General features: G+C 48.3%; 1 protein-coding gene and 1 long non-coding RNA gene across 18 annotated transcripts in view; both read right to left on the bottom strand.

Moving 5' to 3' along the window:
• The window catches only part of By (focal adhesion protein tensin), a 277180-nt gene that overhangs the window by 23831 nt on the left and 229498 nt on the right, over nucleotides 1-23851 (bottom strand). For 16 of the 17 annotated variants that reach the window (XM_076313153.1, XM_076313156.1, XM_076313159.1 and 13 more), the window contains one exon: nucleotides 77-360. In XM_076313153.1, coding sequence (XP_076169268.1) covers nucleotides 77-360 — 284 coding nt within the window. The remainder of the gene's footprint in view (nucleotides 1-76; nucleotides 361-23851) is intronic. The other variant, XM_076313150.1, reaches the window with a different exon arrangement.
• Nucleotides 10607-22261, bottom strand: LOC143146941 (uncharacterized). Its single transcript, XR_012992121.1, has 2 exons — nucleotides 21735-22261; nucleotides 10607-10636 (listed from the first exon to the last, which is right to left on the bottom strand). It is a non-coding gene; the product is annotated as an uncharacterized LOC143146941 (long non-coding RNA).

The raw sequence follows: 23851 nt of genomic DNA, 5'->3' as shown, positions 1-23851 counted from the left end.
CAAGGTACCCTTGATCCGACGAGTAAAGACCTTTCGTCGAAGATACCGATTGCAACGAACTCTCGAGAGTACGTACCTCGACGGTGAGCATCATATCGTGAAGCAGCTTGTCAAGATCACCATGAGCCTGGTTGTCCGGCTCCGGCTCGGGTGGACTGGGTCGCTGTGGTGGAGCGCTGCTGATCCCGCTGTCCATGGAAACTGTCAATGGTGAACCACGGGCACCACCGGCAGCACCCTGGTGTACCACAGCGTACAGAGATCCATCTATGGGACCGCAAGTGTAACCCAATCCGCGCGGTGACGTCTGAACGGAGGAACTCGAAGGTGGCGGCGGTGATAATGGTGTTTCCCGTCCTTCTGTATAAAAATTTCACGATCGGATCAAATTTCTCGCCTACGTAGCCGCGCGGTGTACGCGCAAAATACGATAATTCCACGCGATTCGATTTTTTTTCCTTTCCTCGATACTCGACGAGCACTTTCCCATTTCCTTCCCCCGTTACGAGCCACTCGCGACCTCGAGTCGCTCGATCGCGTAATTTTCGCCAAGCGTCGTCGAACAAAGCGACTCGTTAACGTGGGAACAATCGATTGTAAATCGTCGATCGACCAACCACCACCGTACCACCACCACGGATTAATTGCAAACGAGGTGGTTGATAACCGTGACGATCCATATATCGTCCTTTCACCCGTGGAGAACGTCGTCGGCAATTTAAGGCTAATCCGTGTTGTTATGTCACGCTTGAATAATTCACGTGCCGTCGGCTGACGTAATCCTTGCGGTAGGTTATTCGCCAGTCGAGGTCGAGGAAAGTCGTAGTTCGGTACGACGAAGGCTAGAAGTCGCGGCTACGACCCGACGAAACGACCGATCGAGGCTTTTATCCGGATTTCGGGAAATCCCGTTCCGCGACGCGACCGAAATCTTAACGCACGATCCCGGAAACGACCCTCTCGTTGCGAGAAAAACGACCCCCGGGATTATTTCACGTGCCAGGATATTAGCTGGCCGGTGTCGCGCGAGAAAAACGATCTCCGCGCGGAAAGAACGCTGATTACCGCGGTTAGGACCTTTTATCGTTTCGTGTACCGTCACGGTCGTTCCGACGAAAATTATCCTCCTCTCGTGTATCATCTGGCCATTCGTTTCGCCGCTCTTTCCGCGAGAAAATCGCTTCTTTCGCTGTTGTTACTCTCCTTAGGTAAAGTTCGAGCAATCGCGATCACCTCGCAAACCACGAACTCGGGAACTTTCTCGTCTGTGTTCGTGTTATTTTTTCTCCGTTGTCGGAGACGAGAGGAACTCGATCGGAAGAACCAATGGAGAACTTGGAACGAACGAAACGGTACCGAAAACGATCGAAATCTTCTCGTACCGCGCTACCTAGCTTCGTTTCTGCGCAACTTTTTACGTTGGAGTACAAAGGATTGAAGTATGCCTCGCCTTCTCGATACCTCGATTCGCACGACGGGCTATTTTGCAAACCACCGTGAAAGATTAAAGCATCTCGACCCAAGTTGCACGGTGAGACTATTAACGTCCCGTCTCGTAATTGAACGTTCGATCCATTATTTAGTTTCGGTAGCGTCGAACGCCACGATGGTCACCGGTGACCAACGTTCCGAACTCGCGACGCTTCTTCGGAGCTTCCAATAAACAACGTTAACCGTCGTAATAACGCAACAACGTTAACCATCTAGTAACGTTACCATCGTTGGCCATATAATACAAAAAACAAACTATCGTACGATGCTACTTCTCGCGTCACAATTCGTACAAACGTCAAGAGTATTCCCAAACGTGAAAAATTGGGTGTTGACAATTGTGTTGTGCCTGGAGATAATTCGCTCGAACTCGGTAGGTAAAAATGTCTGGCGATCGTGGTTGATCGGCTTCCGATTCGCTCGTCGAACGCTCGAGACGGTTGCAAGTGTGGTCGACGAATCGAGGACGAAGCTAAGGACGCGAAATATCGAAGGACACCGGGTAGATGCAACGTGGTCCCGGCGAGGGATCCGCGTCTAGAATTGAATCCGTGTCGGGCGCTATCTGGCCGACGCATCGCGGCAGGTATAAATCATTTTTATTCGAGCGTTTCTCGCCGATTCTATTCGCGAGCCAGAGGCAAGCTCGTCAATGACGTCCAATCTCGCTCGAGCCGGCAGATGGAACGCATTTAACACCCGCGCGCGAACACACATACGTACACACACGCGTGTACGCCTGTTGCCGTTTGCCGACCGCCGATCGAGATCAGCAGATTATTGCCAACGCGGTACAGCCTCTTTCGGAGCCCCGACGAACGAGAAGGAATCTAAATGGCGTCGAGTGCCGCCGTGGACGTCGAATAAGCGTCGAGGAGGAGAGAGAGAGACCAAACGACGTAGTAAATCCCGCGCATATTTGCGAAACGCGATAACCCAGGGAGCTGTTACAACACTGATACCTTTATCGCGGTGAGCGTGATTTTGGTCGCGCAATACGTACGGCGAGCACCTGAGATAAATTTCACCGTGTACGAGGACGTTGAAAAAAAAAAAAAAGAAACAAGAAAAAACTTTGTTGAGTTTTCGATTCGACGTCTCGAACCCTCACGGTCGCCACCGATGTGTACACGGATCGATATCGCGGTTGGACGATAAGGAGATTTTTCCATGACCTTGGAAAAAGGTGTCCAGGTGTAACGTTGATTTTTCAACGGAGTTTCGCGCAGCGGCTCGAGATACCGACCACGAGGATATATCGAGGTTCCCCCGAAGCCAGATGGTCGATAGTTCGCGGGTTGTTCCGCGCGAAACTTTTCGACGAGATTGAAATTCGAACGTTCGATTTTAACCGTTCGCAGGCTTCTTTGCTACCGGAAAAATCGACGTCTCGAGAAAATTCTTCGAGTCCTTGTAAAATTAATCCAGAACGGAAGATTTTTGTACACTTCGAGTACGTGAGTTTACAATCTACGAAATATTTCAATTCCAATTTGAATTCCAAAGCACCGAGTTTTCGTGGATCGAGAATGGTACAATTAGATGGCGAGCGAAGATCCAAGGATCTTGAGTCCTAAGGGTTAAATAAGAGAGCGTAGAGGTAAAGTGTATAGAGGTTTCTGGAGTTTCGATTGGCCACTTTGGAAGATAATTGTCAAAATGTTAATCGAGTATCGTTGGTTTTTTTCTTCACCTTATCACCGTGAACGATCCGATTCGATAGGGTTACAATCCGAGAATCGTATTTCGTTGGATACGGTAGTATTCGGGCGAACGCTTTCACGAGCAAGATCCGATACGGTTCTTTTTATTTCCTCGAAGCGCCTAGAGTCCACGTCGTCGTGGACGAACGTCTCGCGCCGGTTCGATGAAAGATGAAAGATTACGTAGACAAAAGCATCGTTCTCGTTGTTCGTTGACGCGGGCCGAGGCGAAATACCGAGTTTCGAACTAATTGGACGCCACCTACGAAGGGACCACCTCGATGATGTTTTCGCGGAACGAAGTCCGCTCGAGGGCCCGAATTTGGGAGTTCGGTCGATCCTGATTCTCGTCGAAGTAGCCTTCGGGGAAGTCGGTACGTTCTCGAGTCGTGTGTTTCGAAACGTTATATTAAGTTATATTAAGTTGTACGAAGTTCTCCCCGAGACGCGTCGTCGAGCACCGATAGCTATCCCGAAACGGGATACGAGGTTCGTTTGCGCGCAAATTGGAATTTCAGCGCCAGAAAATCATCGTTTCGTAAACGACGTCTGCCTTCGACCGGACACGGTACATCGAACGAAATGTATCGCGTATAGTTTCCAACGGAATACTTTCCTCTTCGTAACGATTATTAAATCAATTAAGGCAATCTATTTACCGTTCTCTCCTCTGTGCATCGTTTTATCGATTTAGCGATCGGCTAAACGCCGATTCGAAGTATCGCGACGGGAGCATTCGTCCGGTACCGTATACAGGGTGTTTATTTTATCTCTATACGGTGAAACGTCGATATACATTCTCAAGAGAATTGTACGCTGCGTAGGAAGACGTTACACGGTATAAATAATTCGTCCACCCTTCTCCGTATTAAATATCGGTCCCGAGAATAGTTTTTCGACAACGTAGGTCGGCTCGATGTTCCACCGGGCCGGGATAAAACAACCGTTACAACTTGTAATTAATTTCACGAAATCGAGGATGCATTTTAACCCTTTCGCTACGGGCGACTATTGTCCCTCTCCGCGAGACGCCATTTGTATACGACGAGCGACTGTAGTCGCTCCCCGGGAGACACCGTTTATGTACGACGGGCGACTGTAATCGTTGACCATTTATTTCGCTGTTTAATTAAAGTATATTTGTTAAGAAATTATACATATTTTATTCGAAAGAAAGATCCATTTTTCGCAGACCTTCGTGGACGCGAGACGAACAACCTGAACGCACCACGCACGTTTACTCGCGACGCGTTTCGTTCGGTAAGATCAACGACAACGAAAGGCTTAAAAACAGCCTGGAAACTTCACGGAAATCTCAACGGCGAGGAGCACGGTACGTGGTGCTGGAATCGGTACCAGATCCACGAACTTTCTCCGCTTCGGTCCGATAAACGCTGGAACAACAACGATTACACGGAAAGCGCACTAATCGTTCGCGATGGAACACCGCCGAGTGGATCCAGCCGATCTACGACGAGCACTTAACGCGCGCGGGCTGCAGCTGCAACTGCGACTCTCGCTGATCGTTCGAGGGATAGCGGTGTCGCCGTCGGCCAATAATCGCTCGCGATTCGCGCGGATTTATTGCGCCAAATGATACGTCCACGCAACGATTACGTTTTCAGCTACGTACGTCGTCCACGTTCGACGCGACTCGCGGATCTCACCGTTTCCTTTTGTATCCGCGGCGCATCGACGAAAACACCGATCAGAGCCAAGGACGAAATCGATCGAGCGCGACTTTAGCGCTCGAGCGCGCCACGGTTCTCTCCGCTATGAATTCGTTACACGGCGAAACGACGGATTCGATTCGCGACGATGGTCACGCCGCGTTGTTTGTTGTTCTTCGGCAGGAAACGTTCGTTTATCCTCTCCGCTCGAGAGGCGATCCCCTCGATCGTCCTTCGATTCGGTGTACTTTCTCCAATTGGGAAAACCATCGTGGTTTGGAATTGAAATTAAAATTCGATTACTCTTTTCTTGCAAGATGTGAACATATGTAAATTAAATGTGTACTTTCTCCAATTGGGAAAACCATCGTGGTTTGGAATTGAAATTAAAATTATCGATTACTCCTTTCTTGCAAGATGTGAACATATGTAAATTAAATGTGTACTTTCTCCAATTGGGAAAACCATCCTGGTTTGGAATTGAAATTAAAATTATCGATTACTCTTTTCTTGCAAGATGTGAACACACGTAAATGAAATGTTGAAACGAAAATGCTCCGTTTCGAATTAATTACACGATTGAAAGGTGTTGGAATACAACGACTTGGACCGATGCAGCCCTTGAAAATTCAAAACACGGGGAGGGGGTTGTTACCGACTTGGATATTTTTCAATTGGTGTTTCGACGTAACCGTTACGGTCCAGTAACTGTATCATCTTCTACCGTTTAAACAAACGTTCTATTTACTTTTCTCTTGTGTTCAAAAATCCAATTATTCCACGGAAGGATTCTCATCGAGGTGCTAGTTTCTGGTAACCGAAAAGCTTCGAGTGCAAAGGGTGCAAACGTCTCTATGGTCGAAACTCGATGGTATTTACGTTGTCGCGACAACGATCACGAACTCGCGCAACCAACGATCATTTGTTTCAAGAATCGTGTATCGAACGAAACCGGTACCATACGGTAACTCCATCGATACTCGATAGCGAACGATTTCTTTAACGAGCTTCGTCCAGAGTCGATCCTTCGCGAGAACGCGAAACCATGTGAATTTTTGCATCGTCGACGGTCGCCCGGACGAGGGTACACGAGTAAACATTTCCAATCGTTCGAAACCCGTATCAAGTAGAACAATGCAGATCGTAGCAACGATTAGACCAAATAAGTGGTACGTCCCCGTGGAACTCGCGGGTTAGCCGCGATTAATCGTTCGCGGGAACGCGGCAAGAAACTATTCCTTATTCCAGCGATGTGTCGGATCAACGGGAGCACGAGGGTAAACATTGGAACCGTTTCGAGCCGCACGAAGCGCTACGATCCTCGACGATGCAGCTCGTAACAATTAATGGACGAAATGGTAGCCCCGTTCTCTTGTCTCGAGCGCTATTAATCGTTCGCGGGAACACGGTAAGAAAGTTTTATACGAGCAAACGTTGCGAATCGTTTGGAACCGAGTTAATTAATGGTTCGTACGGCGGACGAACGTCTTCGCGAATAAATTCGCGCGTAGCTAGTTACGACGAATAACCACCGAACGTTTCGCTCGCGCGATAACGTTCAACGCGAGGGGAACCACCGAGAGAATAAGTAGTCGCGATATCGGCGAATGATTTGCGGTGCGCGCCATTAAATCGGGTTAATAGAGGAAGCGATAAACCGTATCTCCTCGAAAAGTCGTCGAGCACCGAACGCCGGATAAAGCGTTTCTTCTCAGCCGCACGCGTCGGAAGCGGTCCACGGAACGCTCGTCTTCCCTAGCAACGTGCTCGTAAACAATTGCACTTAAATATCGTAGCTCGCGAGCTCGTTGCGCCCCGTTAAGTAAACGATGAAATTAATGGTGACCGAAGAACGCGCACGCGCGCCACCCGATGTTTACCGAGAGCCTTGCTTCGCCCAACGACCGCGATCTAATTTCATTTCGCACTCTTTAATGCCTACGGTATGCACATTTTACGGGCACGGGACGCCGGTTAGACCCGCCAAGGTACACCTACACGAAAACCTTTCCCGTTTAATCGGTGGGAAATACCATGCTTTTCGTAACGACCGAGGAACGTAACGAGACGCGGCTCTACGCTTGCAACGGGATACACTGTCGTTCAAAAGTGAACAACGCCGCGCGTTTTATCGAGGAAACACCAAACTTCTTTGGACGAGGTTCGTGGAAGGAGGACACGGGACACGAGAACGCGATTTCGAGCGGTTAGATTTCTACTCGAATCATTCGCAAATTTCATACTTTTGTCGTGAGGTGATAGCAGTAATGTGATGGTACGTACGAGAGTCTAAAGTCGGGATAAAGTAGTACCTGTACACCGATGTAACTCGGTGCGAACGACGACAGTCTCTTCGTGATTACTCGAGTTTTGGAACTCGAAAGAGAAAACCAAAAGGAAAATAGTCGAAACTAGTCCAGACTATCAATTCTGCGCCAATACGAACACAGTCCTTCGAACCAACATCGAGCATTCGTTATCGACATTCGTCGCTCGTTGGATCGTTGTTGAAACCGCTCCGATAACTTTCTCATCGTAAATTATACTCTTAATTCAATTTCTTCTACCGTTGCGTTTTCGCTTTACACGGTACATTTTCTTCGAGAAACTTTACTTCGAAACATCGACCCGCGATAAACGTCTCGCACGAAATCTCGAACGGATCGAAAGCATCGTTCGATCTCTGAGATTCGATTCGTTCGCAACGTTTCGTGCTCCGTTCCATTTTCACGAAGATCTCGTCCCCGAGAAAGATTCTCACGGGACACGAGTACTCGTTTCGTTGGAGACTTCGTACGACTCGATACCCCGGTCGTTACGAAACGGCCAATAAATGGTCCCGGGCAAGGTTCGCGCGTCTTCACGCGCAGCGTCCTCGCGAACTTTTGATCGGCAGTGTACGTACACTCCGTGCTCGTGGAACGATATCATCGTCGAGATTCGTTTCACGCTGTTTAATGGACGACTCGGTTCCTCGGACTCGTGTGTCTTTACGGCACGCGAGGAATATATTCAAGCGTCGCTAGAGCGTGCCGTATTTTCCAGGGATGCGAGGAATGGAATCCATTGAAACGCGGCAATACGTTCTCGCGCGAGTGTATCGGGCAGCGGTTTCTCTCTCTCTCTCTCTCTTTCTCCGGGGTTTCGTTCTTCCTTCACGATTCCTCGATTCTCTACGCGCGTGTCCCGAGTGTACGTATTAATAAGCGCGCAACCGGCGCGGGATCGCGGTCCGCGTTACTCGTCGAGGTGAATATGGTAATTAGATTCTCGCGCGGAGACGTCATCGCTTTAGCCGGTTCTCCCTGCTCCCCCTCCACATCCTCCTTTCTCCCCCCTCCAGGTTCTCCTTCTCCTCCTCCTCCTCCTCGTGTCGGTTCTGTGCTTCTTTATTTTCCACCCTTCCGCTCGCGCCCTCCTTTTTCCTCCATTCACGATGGATGCAGATTACGAACGCGCGAACCGAACGAGCCAGCTAGCCAGAGAACGAACGAACGAAGCAACGAGTCGGCTCGTGGTAGTAAAATTTGCCATTGGGCCGGTTTCTTTCTATTCACGCGACCGGGCACACGGGCCGTCATTATCTTTCGGTGGAAGAAAGAACCGACCGGATCGGAACGAGAAAGAGGAAGAAAATGGCTACGTGCACGCGCGCTCGTACTCGCACTCGCGCGAAACGAAGAAAGAGAAAGGGAGACGTACGGACGAATTACTCGTTTGACGGCCTTATAGAGATTCATGAGACGCCGATGGGAAGTGGGCACCCGATCCAGACGGAATACACCTTCCATGGACCCGGCTCGCGAAAATACTCGAGGATAGCGCGGGGGCGTGGTAACTTGCCGTGCCTTTCGATTCTTATCGCTGCTCGCGACCAACGCGTTATCCGCGGAAAATTACTTCCCGGTGTGCATACAGCCGGGTGAAGAGATTCGTCGAAAGATTCGAGCGTGTGTAAACGGACGAATCGACGCGAGATTAGCGAGCTGGGTCGGGCCGGGCCGGGTCGAGCTCAATGGGACGCGAGAACGCGATTCAATTCGCGCGCGTATCGCGGGGAGAAAGAAAGAACAGTCTGGCGTTAAACACGGCCCTCGCGAACGATGACTAACGCGACCCAGTAAGCGCGTAATTCCCTCCACGTACGATCTTTCTTTCTACGTACTGTACCCAACGATCTTTCTTTCGCCGTGCAGTACTCGACGATCTTTCTTTCTCCGTACACTACTCGACGATCTCTCTTTCTACGTGCAGTATTCAACGATCTTTCTTTTTCCGTGTGGTACTCAACGATGTTTCTTGCTTCGTGTGGTACTCGCCGATTTTTCTTTTTTCGTAAAGTACTCAACGATCTCTCTTTCTTCGTACAGTAATCACCGTTGTTTCTTTCTCCGTGTAGTACTTACCGATTTTTCTTTTTCCGTACAGTACTCAACGATCTCTCTCTCTCACCGATCTTTCTTTCTCCGTAGAGTAATCGATCGTGTTCGATCGTCACGTAATATTCGCGCCGAGAAAAATTATACCGTGTGCAAGAATCCTGTGACCGCGTTTCTCGGCCGTGTTCGCCTCGGTACGCCCGATCGATGTTTTTAAACGTGGGCAAACGCTCGAAAGATTCGGTGCGTCGCACGTGGGCGATTACGAGATTAACCTGGAGTAAGATCGAATTCCAGCGCTACCGAGCGCTACCTTCGTTCCACGGAACCGCCTTCTTCCGAAAGCCGCTCTCGGATCGTCGAAGCAACGAGCAACATCGAATATCCAAACGCTACCGAGCGTTAGTTACGTTCGATAGGGACGTTTCCTCTCTTCGGGAGCCACTGTCCGATCGTCGATGTCGTTAACGAGCTAGGATAACCACCTTTACGAACAGGATCGTCGTAGTAACGAGTAACACCGAACTTCGAACGCTATCTAGGGCTACCTTTGCTCCACGGAACGCTTCTTTCCAAAAACTGTTCCAAGATCGTCCAACTTACAAGATCGAACTTCTAGAGCTGCCTTCGCGCTACCTTAACTCGACAAGAGACTTCTCTACGAAAGCGATGCAAAGATGGTCAAAGTTACAAGATCGAACTCCAAAAGCTACCTTCGCGCTATTTTAACTCAACAGGACGCTTCTCTCCAAAAGGTGATCAAAGTTACAATATCGAACTCCAAAAGCTACCTTCGCGCTACCTTAACTCGACAAGAGACTTCTCTCCGAGAGTAACGCAAAGATGGTCAAAGTTACTCGATCGAACTCCAAAAGCTACCTTCGCGCTACTTTAACTCAACAGGACGCTACTCTCCGAAAGGTGATCAAAGTTACTCGATCGAACTCAAAAAGTTAGCTTCGCACCGTTTTCGGCCGGCAGGAAGCTTCTCTCCGAAAGCTACTCTCACGAGTAAGATAGAACTTCACCTTGGATCGCGAGCAATCGCAGCGGAGCCCGGTCGTCGAGTCTCCGGATCAGCAGAAGATTGCACGATACACCGCGAGGATAGGGTTCCTCCAAGTCCCCGCGACGAAAGAGAACAAACGCGCGTTCCGTTCACCGGGAGCACAGAAACGGCACTGTACGTTGCAAATGCTGCACGATGCTGATCACCACCACCACCACCGCCACCACCACCGCCACCACCACCGCCACCACCACCGCCGCCGCCGTCGTCATCGCGATCAGCATCAACCACCACCACCCGGCTACGTCACACCATCGCCATCGTTCACGAGCACCGGCGAGCGGGCTATCGTCGTCATCGTTGGAGGCAAGCCTCGGTTCCTTCCTACGCGAGAAACTGCCGTAACGGACAACTTTTCGGTCTGCCTCCGCGCTCTCTCGCCCGTCGAATAAACACGCGTACGTGCTGTAGGACGAACGCCGAAACGTTACCCTCGTCGCCAAGTTTTCCGCCTCGCGAGTCGCTCGAGGAACGACCACCAACGCCAGAAACTTCCGTCCGCGTGATCTCTACCGGGATGCAATTACAGGTGAACGACGGTTGCGTATACGGGCGGAACGGAGACAAGCAACTGTGTACGTTCGAGCTATGCGAGACTGTCTTTTGACACGGTTATTGTTAGCGCGTACGTCGCACGTTGGACGCTGGTATCGCCGGTACGCGGATTTTAACGAGCCATCTTGGGTGGCGTCGGTATCCCGTTTGCCAGTACGTCGCTTGGAAACACGATCGCGCGATCATTTGGGAACAATTTTGGACCGTTCAACGACTTTGAACAAAGTCCATCCGATGTGAACGTTTGGATCGATCGACGATCAATGTATAGATTTTAATGCGATGTTACGAATCACTGAGAACGTAGCCTCAATAACCACCGTTTTAATACCTATTTGTGTAATAGATTCGTTTTTCTATATAGTTTCGAAGAATATCGGAACCTCGAGATCGGTAACGTTACGGTTACTTAACGGTAGATAATTCGTATAACGTTTACTCGAACTACGTCAAACATGCGCAATCGTCGCGTACAACAGCCGTAACGAGCATAACGGTAGCGATACGTCCTCGAACGCTGTCTGTGATAAACGCTAAACGTACAAACACTCTTAAAAACGATGAAACGATACGCGAATCAACCAGGCACACCGATAGCAACCTACGTATCCTCGAACCGAAATGAATCGGTAACACGCGCTAAACATAGGCACACCGTTTCAAACGATCCCAAACGGTACCTCTCGACAGCCTATCGCGCGAATCAACGGTAACGAATCCATCGATGACAGTCCATTTCTCAAAGTCCGATCGAAACGCAAACACGCGCTGAAAGTACAGCGCATACCATTTCAAACGGTCTCCTACAACACGATTCCGTGCTCCGTTTCGCGAAACAACGTTGACGAACTCTTCCAGCAACACCGTCTCCGCGAATTCCGACGAAACTCTGGCTGTAACTACCCGTCGAACGTAAAAATACTTCTTCAAACGATCCGAAACGTCGTTGGTAAAAGCACCGAGCAGAGTCTCGGAAATTGAGTACGGTCGGTCGGTTGTTTTCGAAGAAGTAAATCTCATCCGAAAGCGATACGAGGCCAGCCTTTGGCCAGTTACTCGTTGTAAAAGTGTTCCCTCTCCACGAATCTTGGCCGGCTTATCCGTTCGAATCCTCAAAGCGCGCGTAACTTCAACGCGTCTACGACCCCTCTTACGTGTTCGCGTGGTTCGTAGTTCCTGACCTACGTATAAGCGTGTGCGAGTCAGAGCCGCGTGTGTACTTTCGAAGCGGGCGCGCGCGGTTATTGCGTGTTCGCGTTGGCCCCTCTACTCATTCGACTGGCCTCCAGTCGCCGGTCCTTCTACGGCAACACTCGGGGCTCCGCGCAACCCGGCTCCGTCGTTGTCCTCGCCGTGGCCGATCGTTCGAGTCGATATTTCGTGCGTGCACGCGCGAGCCGCGTTGCTGCTGCTGCTGCTGCTGCTGCTGCTTGCTGCTGTTGCTGCTCGGCCCGAGTCTGCCGTGGAAAACGGTACTCTCGACGTGCCCGCGCGACTGAATTCGGCGATACGTTTGCCACGTCGCGTCCAGTCGAGTCGAGTCGAGTCAAGCGGAATACGCTCCACGGTCCGTTTTCGCGTCAGGGCCAATTGTCTAACGCGCTTAGGCATTTGGAAACGAGCTCGAACACGCCGAAACAACGAGAAAATTGTTCAATGTCTGTTGTTCCTCTCCTTTTATCGGGCTACGGTTCGACGGAACTCGAAACACGATTTTCACGTACTTCTGGTATTTTAAGGAAATTTTCTAGTTTTTGTCTCAATTTGTAATCTCTCCGACGTTTAAAACGACTTACTCTTGCGACTGGAATCCCTCGTGTTCGTTACTCCTAGACCGATGAGAAATTCAGTGATAAAAAGCGAGAGAAATTTCCGTGATAAATTCAATAGGAATTAAACCTAGGAATTCATCGATTTAAAAGGTGTAACGAGATTGAAAATTTGGTTACCGCTTCTCGACCGTGATCCAGCGTATATTTTTGATTAAAAATCGTTCGACGAGTTCGTAATAACGAAGCCTCGCTCCGGTTATACGAAAAGTTATTTTACACGGTAGGAAGAGAATGTTGCCTTTACGGCGAGCCGGAGAGGATCGGTTTATTATGAATCTTGAAACTGAGGGAAACGGTAGATTCTTAGAAGCGGCGTATCTCGAGGAAACTTATTAAGTTTTAATAATTGGATAAAAATTGAACGATCCGGGGCGATGAAACACCGAGTGGTCGCGTTCGCTCGATACGGCAAGATTCGATTATATTTCGATCGCTGTGGATTGAATTTCGGGGCGAACGACGATTCGCTTGGAAGCCGGTCGAGGAGTATTTTAATAACAGGAGAGCAAAGGGGAAAAAGTATAGTCGCGTTGATACGTAAATGAACATAAATATGCGGGCACAATGCAGGTACGTACGTGCACGCGTACGTCTAATGAAATTATCACGGGTCGAGTAGAATGTACGAAAAACGGGACAACTCCGAGAGACCCGGTATATCCATCCGCGAATTAAAAGCATTGTTCTCCGTTTTTTATCATTCTTTCAACAGACCCGCCACGGTTGATTTTATTCGTCGGTTTAGAAGCGACTCTCGTTAATCTCGCGTTGCGATCACAGTGAGTACACCATGAACGTTGCTTCCCGTAGTCCCCTGTAAATCAGTTCGAGCCAGCACACAGGTGCAAGATAACCATTCGTCGAGAATATTTCAGGCAACGGAGAAACGACTGTCATTCTGTGAACTGGGTCAAGTGGGACATCTATTTATACGAACTGTTTTTATTATTTCTTTATGCGCCGAGTCCACCTCTGAAACAGTAGCCACGCGCGTTATGCGCTCCGCATGCGGAAACGGCGGGAACCTTTATCCGTGTACGGTGACTACCGGTTTGCAAATGAACGGGGAGCGGATTCGTCGTTAATACGAATAGGAACGTTCCAAAGTGAAATCCATTTTGTAGACCGTAGACTGTAGACGTGTAGACTGATTCTCGGTCTCGGGTTCTCGACGACGATCGTTTCTTTCTTTATTATTAAAAACGGTTCCACGTTTTGCGCGCGCGCGAGGATAAGAGAAAATAACCAGCCCGAGCGTGAAATTGGAAGTACAATACGAGCGGTAGGTACGTGGTCGCGCGCGAAAAACCTAGACGATCGATCGAGTACGGTAAAAAGGAGGATTAAAATAAATCCGCGGGAGATTTATTTACGGCTTGATTAAGAGCGTAAACCAAGGGTCGGCGTTCTTCTTACGGACAGGGGCTAGTTCGTGTCTGTGAGTGGATGTCGTGCCGTATCTGTCTATGCTTGATCAACGAAAGTGGTAACAGTAAGTTCTGATGGTAATAGTTTGCTCCGGTGACTGATACAGTAATCGATGGAACTCGTTGAAATACAAAAATCTTTTACCTTTGTATCGTTATCGTTTCAAACTATCGGAAACAACGAACGCAGCAAGCTTCTCGATGTTTCTAAATGCTTCTCTTCGTACCTCTTTCAGGTATATCAATATTTATTTATTCGGATTCACGCGTGCGTATTTATATAGAGAAATTGGGCACAATTCGTTAAATTTGTACGCTTCTGCGCAAAGAGTGAAAGAAACGTTTGAAATATTGATTATTAAACGTTTGATTACGAGTAGCGATGCACACTATAGTCGTATATAATGGACATTTTTTTCGTAACCAACGAATCGACATTTCTTCTTTTTCTTTCATCACGGATATGATACAATTTGGAAGGTCTTCGAAGAAGCTGCGTCATCGCCGATGACGTTTGATCTTTTTTACGTAAATCGTCGTCACGGTCGTCTACGACTCTTTCGCTCACAACCCTGTAATTTACTTTGTCCATCGGATGGTAAGTATCGCGACGAATCGAACGAGCCGAGAAAACAAGCATTCGTTATACGCGCAAAAGTTGTAGGACATCGCGTAAAAAATTTGAAGGTAATCCTGAAAACTTGCGCAACGAGACGTGCAAGACGCGAAATGTCATCGCCTCGAAGGTACTTCGAAATCGCATTGCCGTTGAAAAAGAAAAAAAAAAAAAAAAAATTTTGATTCGCGCACCCGGTAAGGTTGTTTCCATATACGGTCTCGGAAAGCTGCGCAGCGAAAAGTCGTGTTTTCTTACTCGAATCTAACGAAGCCCGTTATGGGTGTGCAATTTATTTTCCCGTTCGCGAGTTTCGGTAAGAACTCGGGATCTGTGCTCGTTCGAGCGCGGTTATACGCACCGGTTTGGTAAAATTCGGGAAAAATCGTGACGTTGATTTGTTTGCCAGCGACTGAATCGAGCGAGGCTAGATACGAGGTGAACGTTTCGAGATCGAGTATCGTACAATGGAACGGAACGGAACGGAGATTAATCGGGCCCCGTCGGGCGCAATCATCGTCAACGTTCAACGCACGTAAAACACAATCGTGTTTCTTTCGTTGCGTGACGTGTAGTTGCATATCGCGTTGCGGTACGCGCCGTTTTAATCGCGATCCGTGCGAAATCGCCGCGCGAGGAGACCGGTAGCGCCTCGGTGTAAATGAATGGCCGGCAATTAATAATTCATCATCCACCGGTGGGATCGCGCGCGCTGAAAGGCCACGCACACGCGTACAGGTAAGAACGAGTATTCGAGCGCGTTACTTACCGCTCACGTTCCCAAAGGACACGTGCCATAACGCGTAATACGCATCTACGCAGGCCTGGTACCGGCGACAGAATGCGTGCTCGATCGTAACGCGCGATGACTGTTAATTCTCAGGACCAGTACCAACCCCGCAATATAATTCGCGACGTGGTAATTACACTGGTTCGCGGCCACTGACTTTTTCTTCTTCTCGAATCGGTTCACCGAGTATCGTGTTTACCATCGGTTTCCACCGTAATAACACCTTCTCCGATCGCTCCGATCGAACGTCCTTTCCGCTTTCTAAACTTCGCCGGACTCGCGGTACCCTTTACCGCGAGACGAAATCATCGATTGTAATTTTTATCGTATCCGTGGACACCGTGAACGTTCGATGCAATCATAGGAGGTGGTGTATCGTTGTTCTTGACTGGCTGATGTAATTCGTAGCGATTACTCGTTCGCGAATTCAGTTCTCGTACGAAAATGACGATAAGAAACGTACTTTTGTTCTCAGGTGGAGAGGTCGTGAGTTCGGGGAAACGTTATTTCGTAACCCGATCGTAGATCTATAAACCGAGCTCGACAATGGGTGAAGCTATAAAAGCCAGCTGACTTCGATTATCGGCAGTTATCGTTGTTTCTTTCCCGTATTACTGCCCACGCAACGGATTTAACGTTCGATATCCGAAGATACATCAATCGAGGGATTAGAAAATTCTCTCGCGGCTTCGAAACGACGGATAGGCCATCGGTGCCCATTTTTCCGCGGCAATTCTATTTCCAAGCGATTTCGAAACACCGATACGGCAACTCGCCGCCTAATCGTTGAACGGTACGCGCAACGTGATAAAATATGCGAACGGCTTTCGATCGTAAATATCGTCATCCTTGATTCGCGAGAGGTATCGCGTAATTCGATCGTTCGTCGCGGACGCGGCGATAAAAGACGCGTGCCGCGAGGTATAAACAACACGTGTAAGTTACAAGTCGGTGTCAAGTATGCCGTGGTGCATTCGTGAGAATCATACGCGACACTCGTAACGATTACTAATCACGTTCGCTATCCCCACGATCCAACGTGTGCACGTGTAGGTGCGCAGCATCGAGACGCGGACGGATCCGCGTTAAATAAGTATAGGACGAGCCTGGATATCTCCGGTAGCTTAATAATAGCCCACTTGATGCCGAGGTCAGCCCGCGTAATGGGCTCATATGTCACGTGAAATTTACATAAATGCACCGCAAGAGGTAGTAACTAGATCGCAGATGAGCACCGTCATCCTCGCGTGTTGCATGCAGAATTCCGAGCCGGTTGCACGAACTTCTAGCTCCGTACTTCGTAACGACATCTGTCGCTCCCGATCCTCTCGATGAACTCTAAATATCGCTTTCGATTCGACGATCGGTTTCGCCGCCAATTTCCTCCAAATCCTCGAATCTTCGACGCGTTCGCTCGGACACTGGTAAAAGAGTCGAGAGGTTCGCCAGATATCCCTAGAGTTCGGAAGGTTCACCGATATCTCTAGAACGTAGAAAGTACACAGAATCGAAGTTTCTTTGGTCTTTAATTCCGAGAGTTTAGGAGGTACGGTGAATCACGAATTCTGGAGCTCGAATAATTCACTCGATTCCTAATTCGAGAGTTCAAGAGGTTCACTAATAACTCTAGAGTTTAGAAGGTACACAGAATCGGAGTAACGTGGGTTTCCTTGGTCTTTAAATCGAGAGTTTAGAAGGTACGGTGAATCGCGAATTCTAGAGCTCGAATTCACTTGATTCCTAATTCGAGAGTTCAAGAGGTTCACTAATAACTCTAGAGTTTAGAGGGTATACAGAATCGGAGTAATATGGGTTTCTTTGGTCTTTAAATCGAGTGTTTAGGAGGTACGGTGAATAACGAATTCTAGAGCTCGAATAATTCACCTGATTCCTAATTCGAGAGTTCGAGAGGTTCACCGATAACTCTAGAGTTCGAAAGATACAGCTACGGTCCCACGTTTCGTAGTAGCTTCGCACGATTCGATGTTTCGAGCCGCGAGAATCCAAAATACAACATTTCCAAAGAAACAAGTTCCGAAGCTCCAACCGATCCGAAATACGAAAGCTTCGTTAGTTTCAACGATCGTGACGCGCCAAGTACACCCAAGATCTCGAAGCTCGCGGTTACGAAAGTTCGGTTTCACCGATTCGGAGAAGCCAATCACCGCGATTCAAAGTATCCCCGATCCTTGATACCGATCTGCTCGAGCCAAATTCTACTTCTACGACTTCCTTCGAGACGTTTCTCAAGGCTTACGCAAAGGACACGCCATCGTTGCGCGACTGATCTTTTTTTCTTCAATTACAAATACGCGTTCAGGAACATCTCGCGAGTCCTTAATTTCGAAAATCGGCAACCCGCGAAGCAACACCTGCATCGTAAATCCACGCTGTATCGCTGTATCCGTGACAATCCTCTTATCTCGTCCATCGACGCGAAAGGTTAACGATCATCGCGAACGACGAATCGCGAGAGTAGAAATTCGATAACGCGGGGAACATTTTCACAGCCACCTGCTCGGAGATTAGCTCGGTAAAATATCCGGTTATCGAAAATCGTAGCCGACCGTGTGTATGATTCATCACCGGTAAATCCAGATCGCCGTTGTTGTTTCACTACCACCGGTTCACCAGCTCGTCCGAGCGTGTCGTGGCTATTTCTACTGTCGGCCAGTGACGAGGACAGAACGAAAAGTTGGTCAGCTACCGTTGGCAAGTGGTGGTGGTATTCCTAGGTAGCCAATCTGGGACAAGGACGCGTGCACGATTCGTGCGTAAGGTGAGGCGGCGCGCGCGATGCGTGTTCGGGATGCACGGAAAGACGAAACTGTGGGAACCGAATCCTAATCGTTCTTCGTGGTTACAAACGAAACGAAGACGCGTCTCTGTCGCGAAATTACACCCTCGTGTGTTGTGTCGACACTTTCGAGCACTTGTTCCTCAGTGATTGTTTTTCTCGCGTAACGTACAAATTCTGAACGATCGATCGCTAACGTCTACTGGTCGCGGGCAAAATTGATATTTCCGAGTTTGTTGATATTCGTCTCGAAAGGAGAGAATCTTTTCCATCATTTTTTTATAACATTTCTGTTTTACGCGATATCGAGCGAGAAGATTTATTTTTATCCTTTCGATACCATTCAGACGTATCCAGGATGGGTCGTTTAACTCGAACGACGCAATTTGTTTGTTTTTTTTCCAAAAGACCTTCGAAACGATGACATTCAATTTTTCGTGTCTCTTTCGATGTAGGTTTTCAAGATCACCTTCGACTTTTTTCTACAAAAAGATTCTTGCTTTTCAACTCGCTGGATTCGTCTCGATACCTGTTAGCCGAACGGCAACACGAATTACAGGATATAAAAAGAATATAAATTCCATCGTCTCGAAGATTCTTCGAAATCGTATTATCCGCGATGAAAAAAAAAAAAAAACGTTGATTCGTCCGTTAGTCGCGAGGAAAAATCGAGTCCAATTAAATGGTCCACCGAACGTTCCCGTTTCTTGCTCAACAATTTCGTATCGAGACACCGCGTACGTTGGTTTATCCGTGCCATATTTTTGCGAGCAAAAATTTCTGTCCGCATCAGACTTTTATTTATCGTAATTCTATCGCTTCGAAACCAATATCAAAGTCGAAAACGATGTTTAACACGGGTATCGGAGTTGTATTTATCATAATTCTATCGCTTCGAAACCAATATCAAACTCGAGGACGATATTTTCGTTTAACACGGGCATCGAAGTTTTCGTTCGTAATTCCAACGCGTATAAAATCAATATTAAAGTCGAAAACGTTTAACGCGGGTTTACGCGAAAAGAGCGCGCAAAGTTTGGCAAGATCGACCGTTGCGATCGGTTTGCCCGACCTCTTGGATCCCGAGCTTCGTCTCCCGAGAAAAATATATTTCGCGACGTCCGTGTTCCCCTTTCTTTCCGTTTATCCCCGTGAAAAATATTTGGATCCCGCGGCCGACGAAGAAATCGATTCCTCTCGATTTAACCGGGCAGCGAGTGCACGACGTCGCAGCGGGTACAAACTTACGAGCCGGATTCCCCGGTTGAAAAAAGACGAGGTTCGTCCTCTCCTCTTCGTTTCTCACTGACGTATCGATTTCGAACAAACGTCTCCGTTCGACGCCGAGGGAATTATTTTTATCCCCGTCCGTGTGGAGAAACAAAGCGCGAGTCGCCGTACGCTGACTCTCAAAAATCGTTTCCACGGCTCGACCCCAGCCTTTTGTTCGCTTCGCTGTCGAAGAAATTGTGCGGCAGAACGAGAAGAGAAAACGCTCGTCGTCCAGACCACTGGGAACGGTTAGGAGCTGGAGAGAGAGAGAGAGAGGGGACACAGAGAGAGAGCGTCAAGGGGATGAAGACAGAGAGAAGAGAGACAACAGCCCATTGTCTTGTCGCTCGGTCGTACGTCTTCCTGCTGTTACGTCACCATTGTTTACTCCAACCCCGAGCACTCGGTCCGCGATTCCTTCTGTACTTTTTATTTCATCACTTCGATACCCATTGTGCAACCGTTTCGCCCTTTTATGGCGGGCTCGAACCGTGTCCCGGGAATGGCGCGACTTCGTCACCGATGCCGGGGGATCTTTTACTTTTTCGGGTCGCGCCGCGACGCGACCGGACGCCGAGTAATTACCGAGAGAAACACGGAAGTGGTCGTTCGTTCCTCCTTCGTGACTCGGATTTCGCGCCTTTCGTCGAAATCACCCGCACAAGCGACGATCGTTTCGCTCGGGAAATTAACCAGCGGACGTTCTCGGAACTCGGTTTCCGTATGTAATTTTCATCGATGGAAAAAGTTTCGTAACCGAGGTTCTCGACGAACATTTCGGATCGGTCGATTAGCGTGCGGTAGAAAATACAGAAGAGTGTACGTGAAATGAAAATAAAATTAACAGAATGGGCGTTCGGAGTGATACAATATTTTTGTGAAGTAACGTATACGTGATGTACACGTTCGATGGAAAATATAGAAGATTGTACGTAAAATGAAAATAAAATTAACAGAATGAGCGTTTGGAGTAATACAATAGTTGCGAAGTAACGTGCACGTAGTATACGTGTTCAGTAGAAAATACACAAGACTGTACGTAAAATGAAAATAAAATTAACAGAACGAGCGTTTGGAGTGATACAATACACACAAGACTGTACGTAAAATGAAACTAAAATTAACCTTTGGAGTAACACGGTACTTGCAAAGTAACGCGTAAGGTATTCTTACAATTGTACGTATCTACGAGACCGAAGAATACTGTACATCGAGGAAAACTAAAAGTGTGTAACGGTACACGAGACGTTAAATTAATCGCGTTCTGCCAATAGAAAGTTTCAAACACTCGAGATCGTTCGAACACCACGTTATACGTATACGAAGTATCGTTGAGATATCTTCGATCGTTAATTTATTTCGATTTTCGCCAAAGGACGCTACCGGTCTCTCCACGATCTCTGTGCACTTGGAAGAAAACTGCCAACGGAATTAAACACCATCGCGTCTACCGATGCGCAAAACTCGAAGATGATCCACGAACGAGGTCGGAATTTCCTCGATCTCGAGTAATCTCTACCGTTCGTCGTTGAGAAAAATAATACAAAGTGTGTACAATCTAAAATTGGAAGCTCCGTTGAAGCGAGCGGAGTAATCCGAGCAGAGAAACTCCCAATTATTTCGAGCGTCGTGCAACGAAAGCCACGATTTTCTCGGCTCGCTATTCAAGGCGTTCGGGAAACAAGCTTTTCAATTACGTTCGCCGATACGTCCCGGTTTCGAGCGAGTCGTGATGTTCGCGATATGCCAGCGGTCCCAACGCGAGCCAAAGGTCGGGACTGAAACGTTCAGCAACAAATTGAAAGCGGCGAGTCGGCGAACGTACCAACGACACGGAGAGATCGCGTTGTCCCTACGAAGAAATATCGCCGTACGGCGAACCGCGCAAATGGTCCAACGACAAGCGGACTAGAAATCGCGGAGGAAAGCGGCCGCGTAATTATGACATTCTGCTTGACAATATCGACGGAACGTCGCGCGCGTGTCCTTTACGAGCGAGCGCGTCCACGCGGTGAAATCTTTCGCGCCGCGAACGGAAGCAGCTGCCCGTATCCGCGCCGCTGGCACCATATACGGACCGTTTTTCCAAAGATTACGGTCGGCCTACACTTTCCACGAACGGACTTTCCTTACCTGAATGCTGTTCCACGGAGGGAGAGCAGCGACCGACGGCCGGTTTTTACCGATTTTGGAACTCAAGTGTTTATTCTTCGCCCTGTTCCCTTCTCGATCGAATGAAATTCGCTCGCCGTTCGCGGAGACACGGACCTTTCTCGGGGAGCACTCGACGAAACGACGCGGATTGTATCTAGCGACACGTGGGCAGTAACGTTCCACGAGCGGACTCGATGTAGGAAAATTGCGATTCGACGGATCCGTGATACAGAAAGTTGCGATCATGGTGGACGAGTGTCGGGTGGCTCTTTCCTCGAAGAAGATGCGACATTGTCCGAGAGTGTAGAATTTTGGAGTAAATGCAACGGTGATTTAGATAGCGTCACATGTTGGTTAGACGTACGGTTTGGGTTGGACTTTTTGGAATTGTTCGTTTTGTCAAAGGATCGTCAACGATTCGATCGTTATTTTGTTCTTCAGTTTTTCTACAGTTAGTCGCGAGCGGAGAGTCAAGAAAAGCGCACAATACTGTATCGATAGATACGCGAGATCCATGAGTATTATGATAAACCGATTATTACAATCTGAACTTTTACAAGAAATTGTTGAGGAATTACAAAATCTTGTATTCTTCGATAGAAAATTACGCGAAACGGTAAGTGGAAGAGGAGAGAATTCGTGAAAAGTTTAGTACCAATTTGAGAAAGTTTCTCCCGGGAAACAATCTACGAAAGAATTCTTTACCGAATAATCATCGAGATGTACGCGAGGCGACAAGCGTTAACGTTGTCGAGGTAAATGAATTTAGGTAATTACCACCGTATTCACGTTCCTTCCAAATACCGCTTGGTCCGGCGAACCTCGAGATAACGTAAAACGAACAGTTGGCGCGAAATTAAACGCATTTGCGTTACTTGTACAAAGAAACGTTGCGACACGGAACTCTGGCTGCGTCGGAGATACAATCAAGCGTGATTCACCGACTCTTTGCCACGCTTTTGCGCTCCAAATTTTCATCCGATGTTAACGTTTCAATGACAACGTTTCATTCTGCAAATTTGTAAAAATCACCAATTTCTCACGGATGCGCGACAACTCTTTCGCGAGATCGATGGAGAAATATTTCACGTACTTCGTATTATTGAAACAAAATCAAGTGTATCAAAGTATCGAAAGCCTCGTGGTTCGAGGCAATTGTTCATTTACCGCGATTTAGTCTAGAAATTCGGTACAACGAATTCTGAAAACGTTCTCCACGCCGAAGACAATCCCTAACGTGATTACGCTCGCAGATACGGTGCGGTAAATTCTAAAAACGTATCTACGATCTTCTATCAACGATTTTTAAAAACCCAGATCAGCTAGAAGAAAGTTTCACTCACCGGGTCTAACGTTGTTCCACGATTCCCCCGGAAAGTCTGCGATCTCCCCTTTCGTGTTTGACACCGCGGAATCAGTTTCCAGCCGTGACTGCGATCGGATTGCACAAGCGGGTCCGATATATAGCGACAACAAAGTGCCCGCCGGGGGTTCGCGTAAATGTAAACAATATCTCGCGCACAATTGGCCGTTCGAAAATCGGAGATCGCTCCGAGACGTGGACGGCGTAGAATCGCGCGAAAACTATTAAGCCACCGTCCCGTCCCGACGCCAAGAATAAACCGACGTCCTCCCCACCACCGCCATCGAAACCACCTTCTAGTATACATTTTCGTCCCTCTTCGCGAAATAAGCTTCAGGAACGCTCGTTATCCCGCTAACGAGAATTTTCGGGCCCGAGAGTTGTACGAGAAAAAACGGAGCGGCGATAAGTGTTGCGGTTGTTGTTATTCGTCCTCCAAAAATCCACGCTTCGCGAAAGCGATCGAGTGGATAAAGTGGCCGCCGGCAATTAAAGTCTCCCGGCTTCGTGACTTTTATCGTCTCCTACCCACGATATTCGTCGGCGGCTCGCTTTCGGCGCGAAACTTTATCGTCGACGCGAACTTACCGAGAGAGCTCGTTTTCTATAAATTTGTGGACGAACCCGCCCGAGCGGAAGACATTTAACGATCGTTTCCACGCTCGTGTACACCGGGAGGAACGATACTTCGATCGACGCCTCGGTAAGCGGACGAGAACCATCCTCGGGGCGA

The sequence above is a fragment of the Ptiloglossa arizonensis genome, chromosome 5 (genome assembly GCF_051014685.1).
Source record: "Ptiloglossa arizonensis isolate GNS036 chromosome 5, iyPtiAriz1_principal, whole genome shotgun sequence".
NCBI lineage: Eukaryota > Metazoa > Arthropoda > Insecta > Hymenoptera > Colletidae > Ptiloglossa > Ptiloglossa arizonensis.
This window is presented reverse-complemented; position numbering and strand designations above follow the sequence as displayed.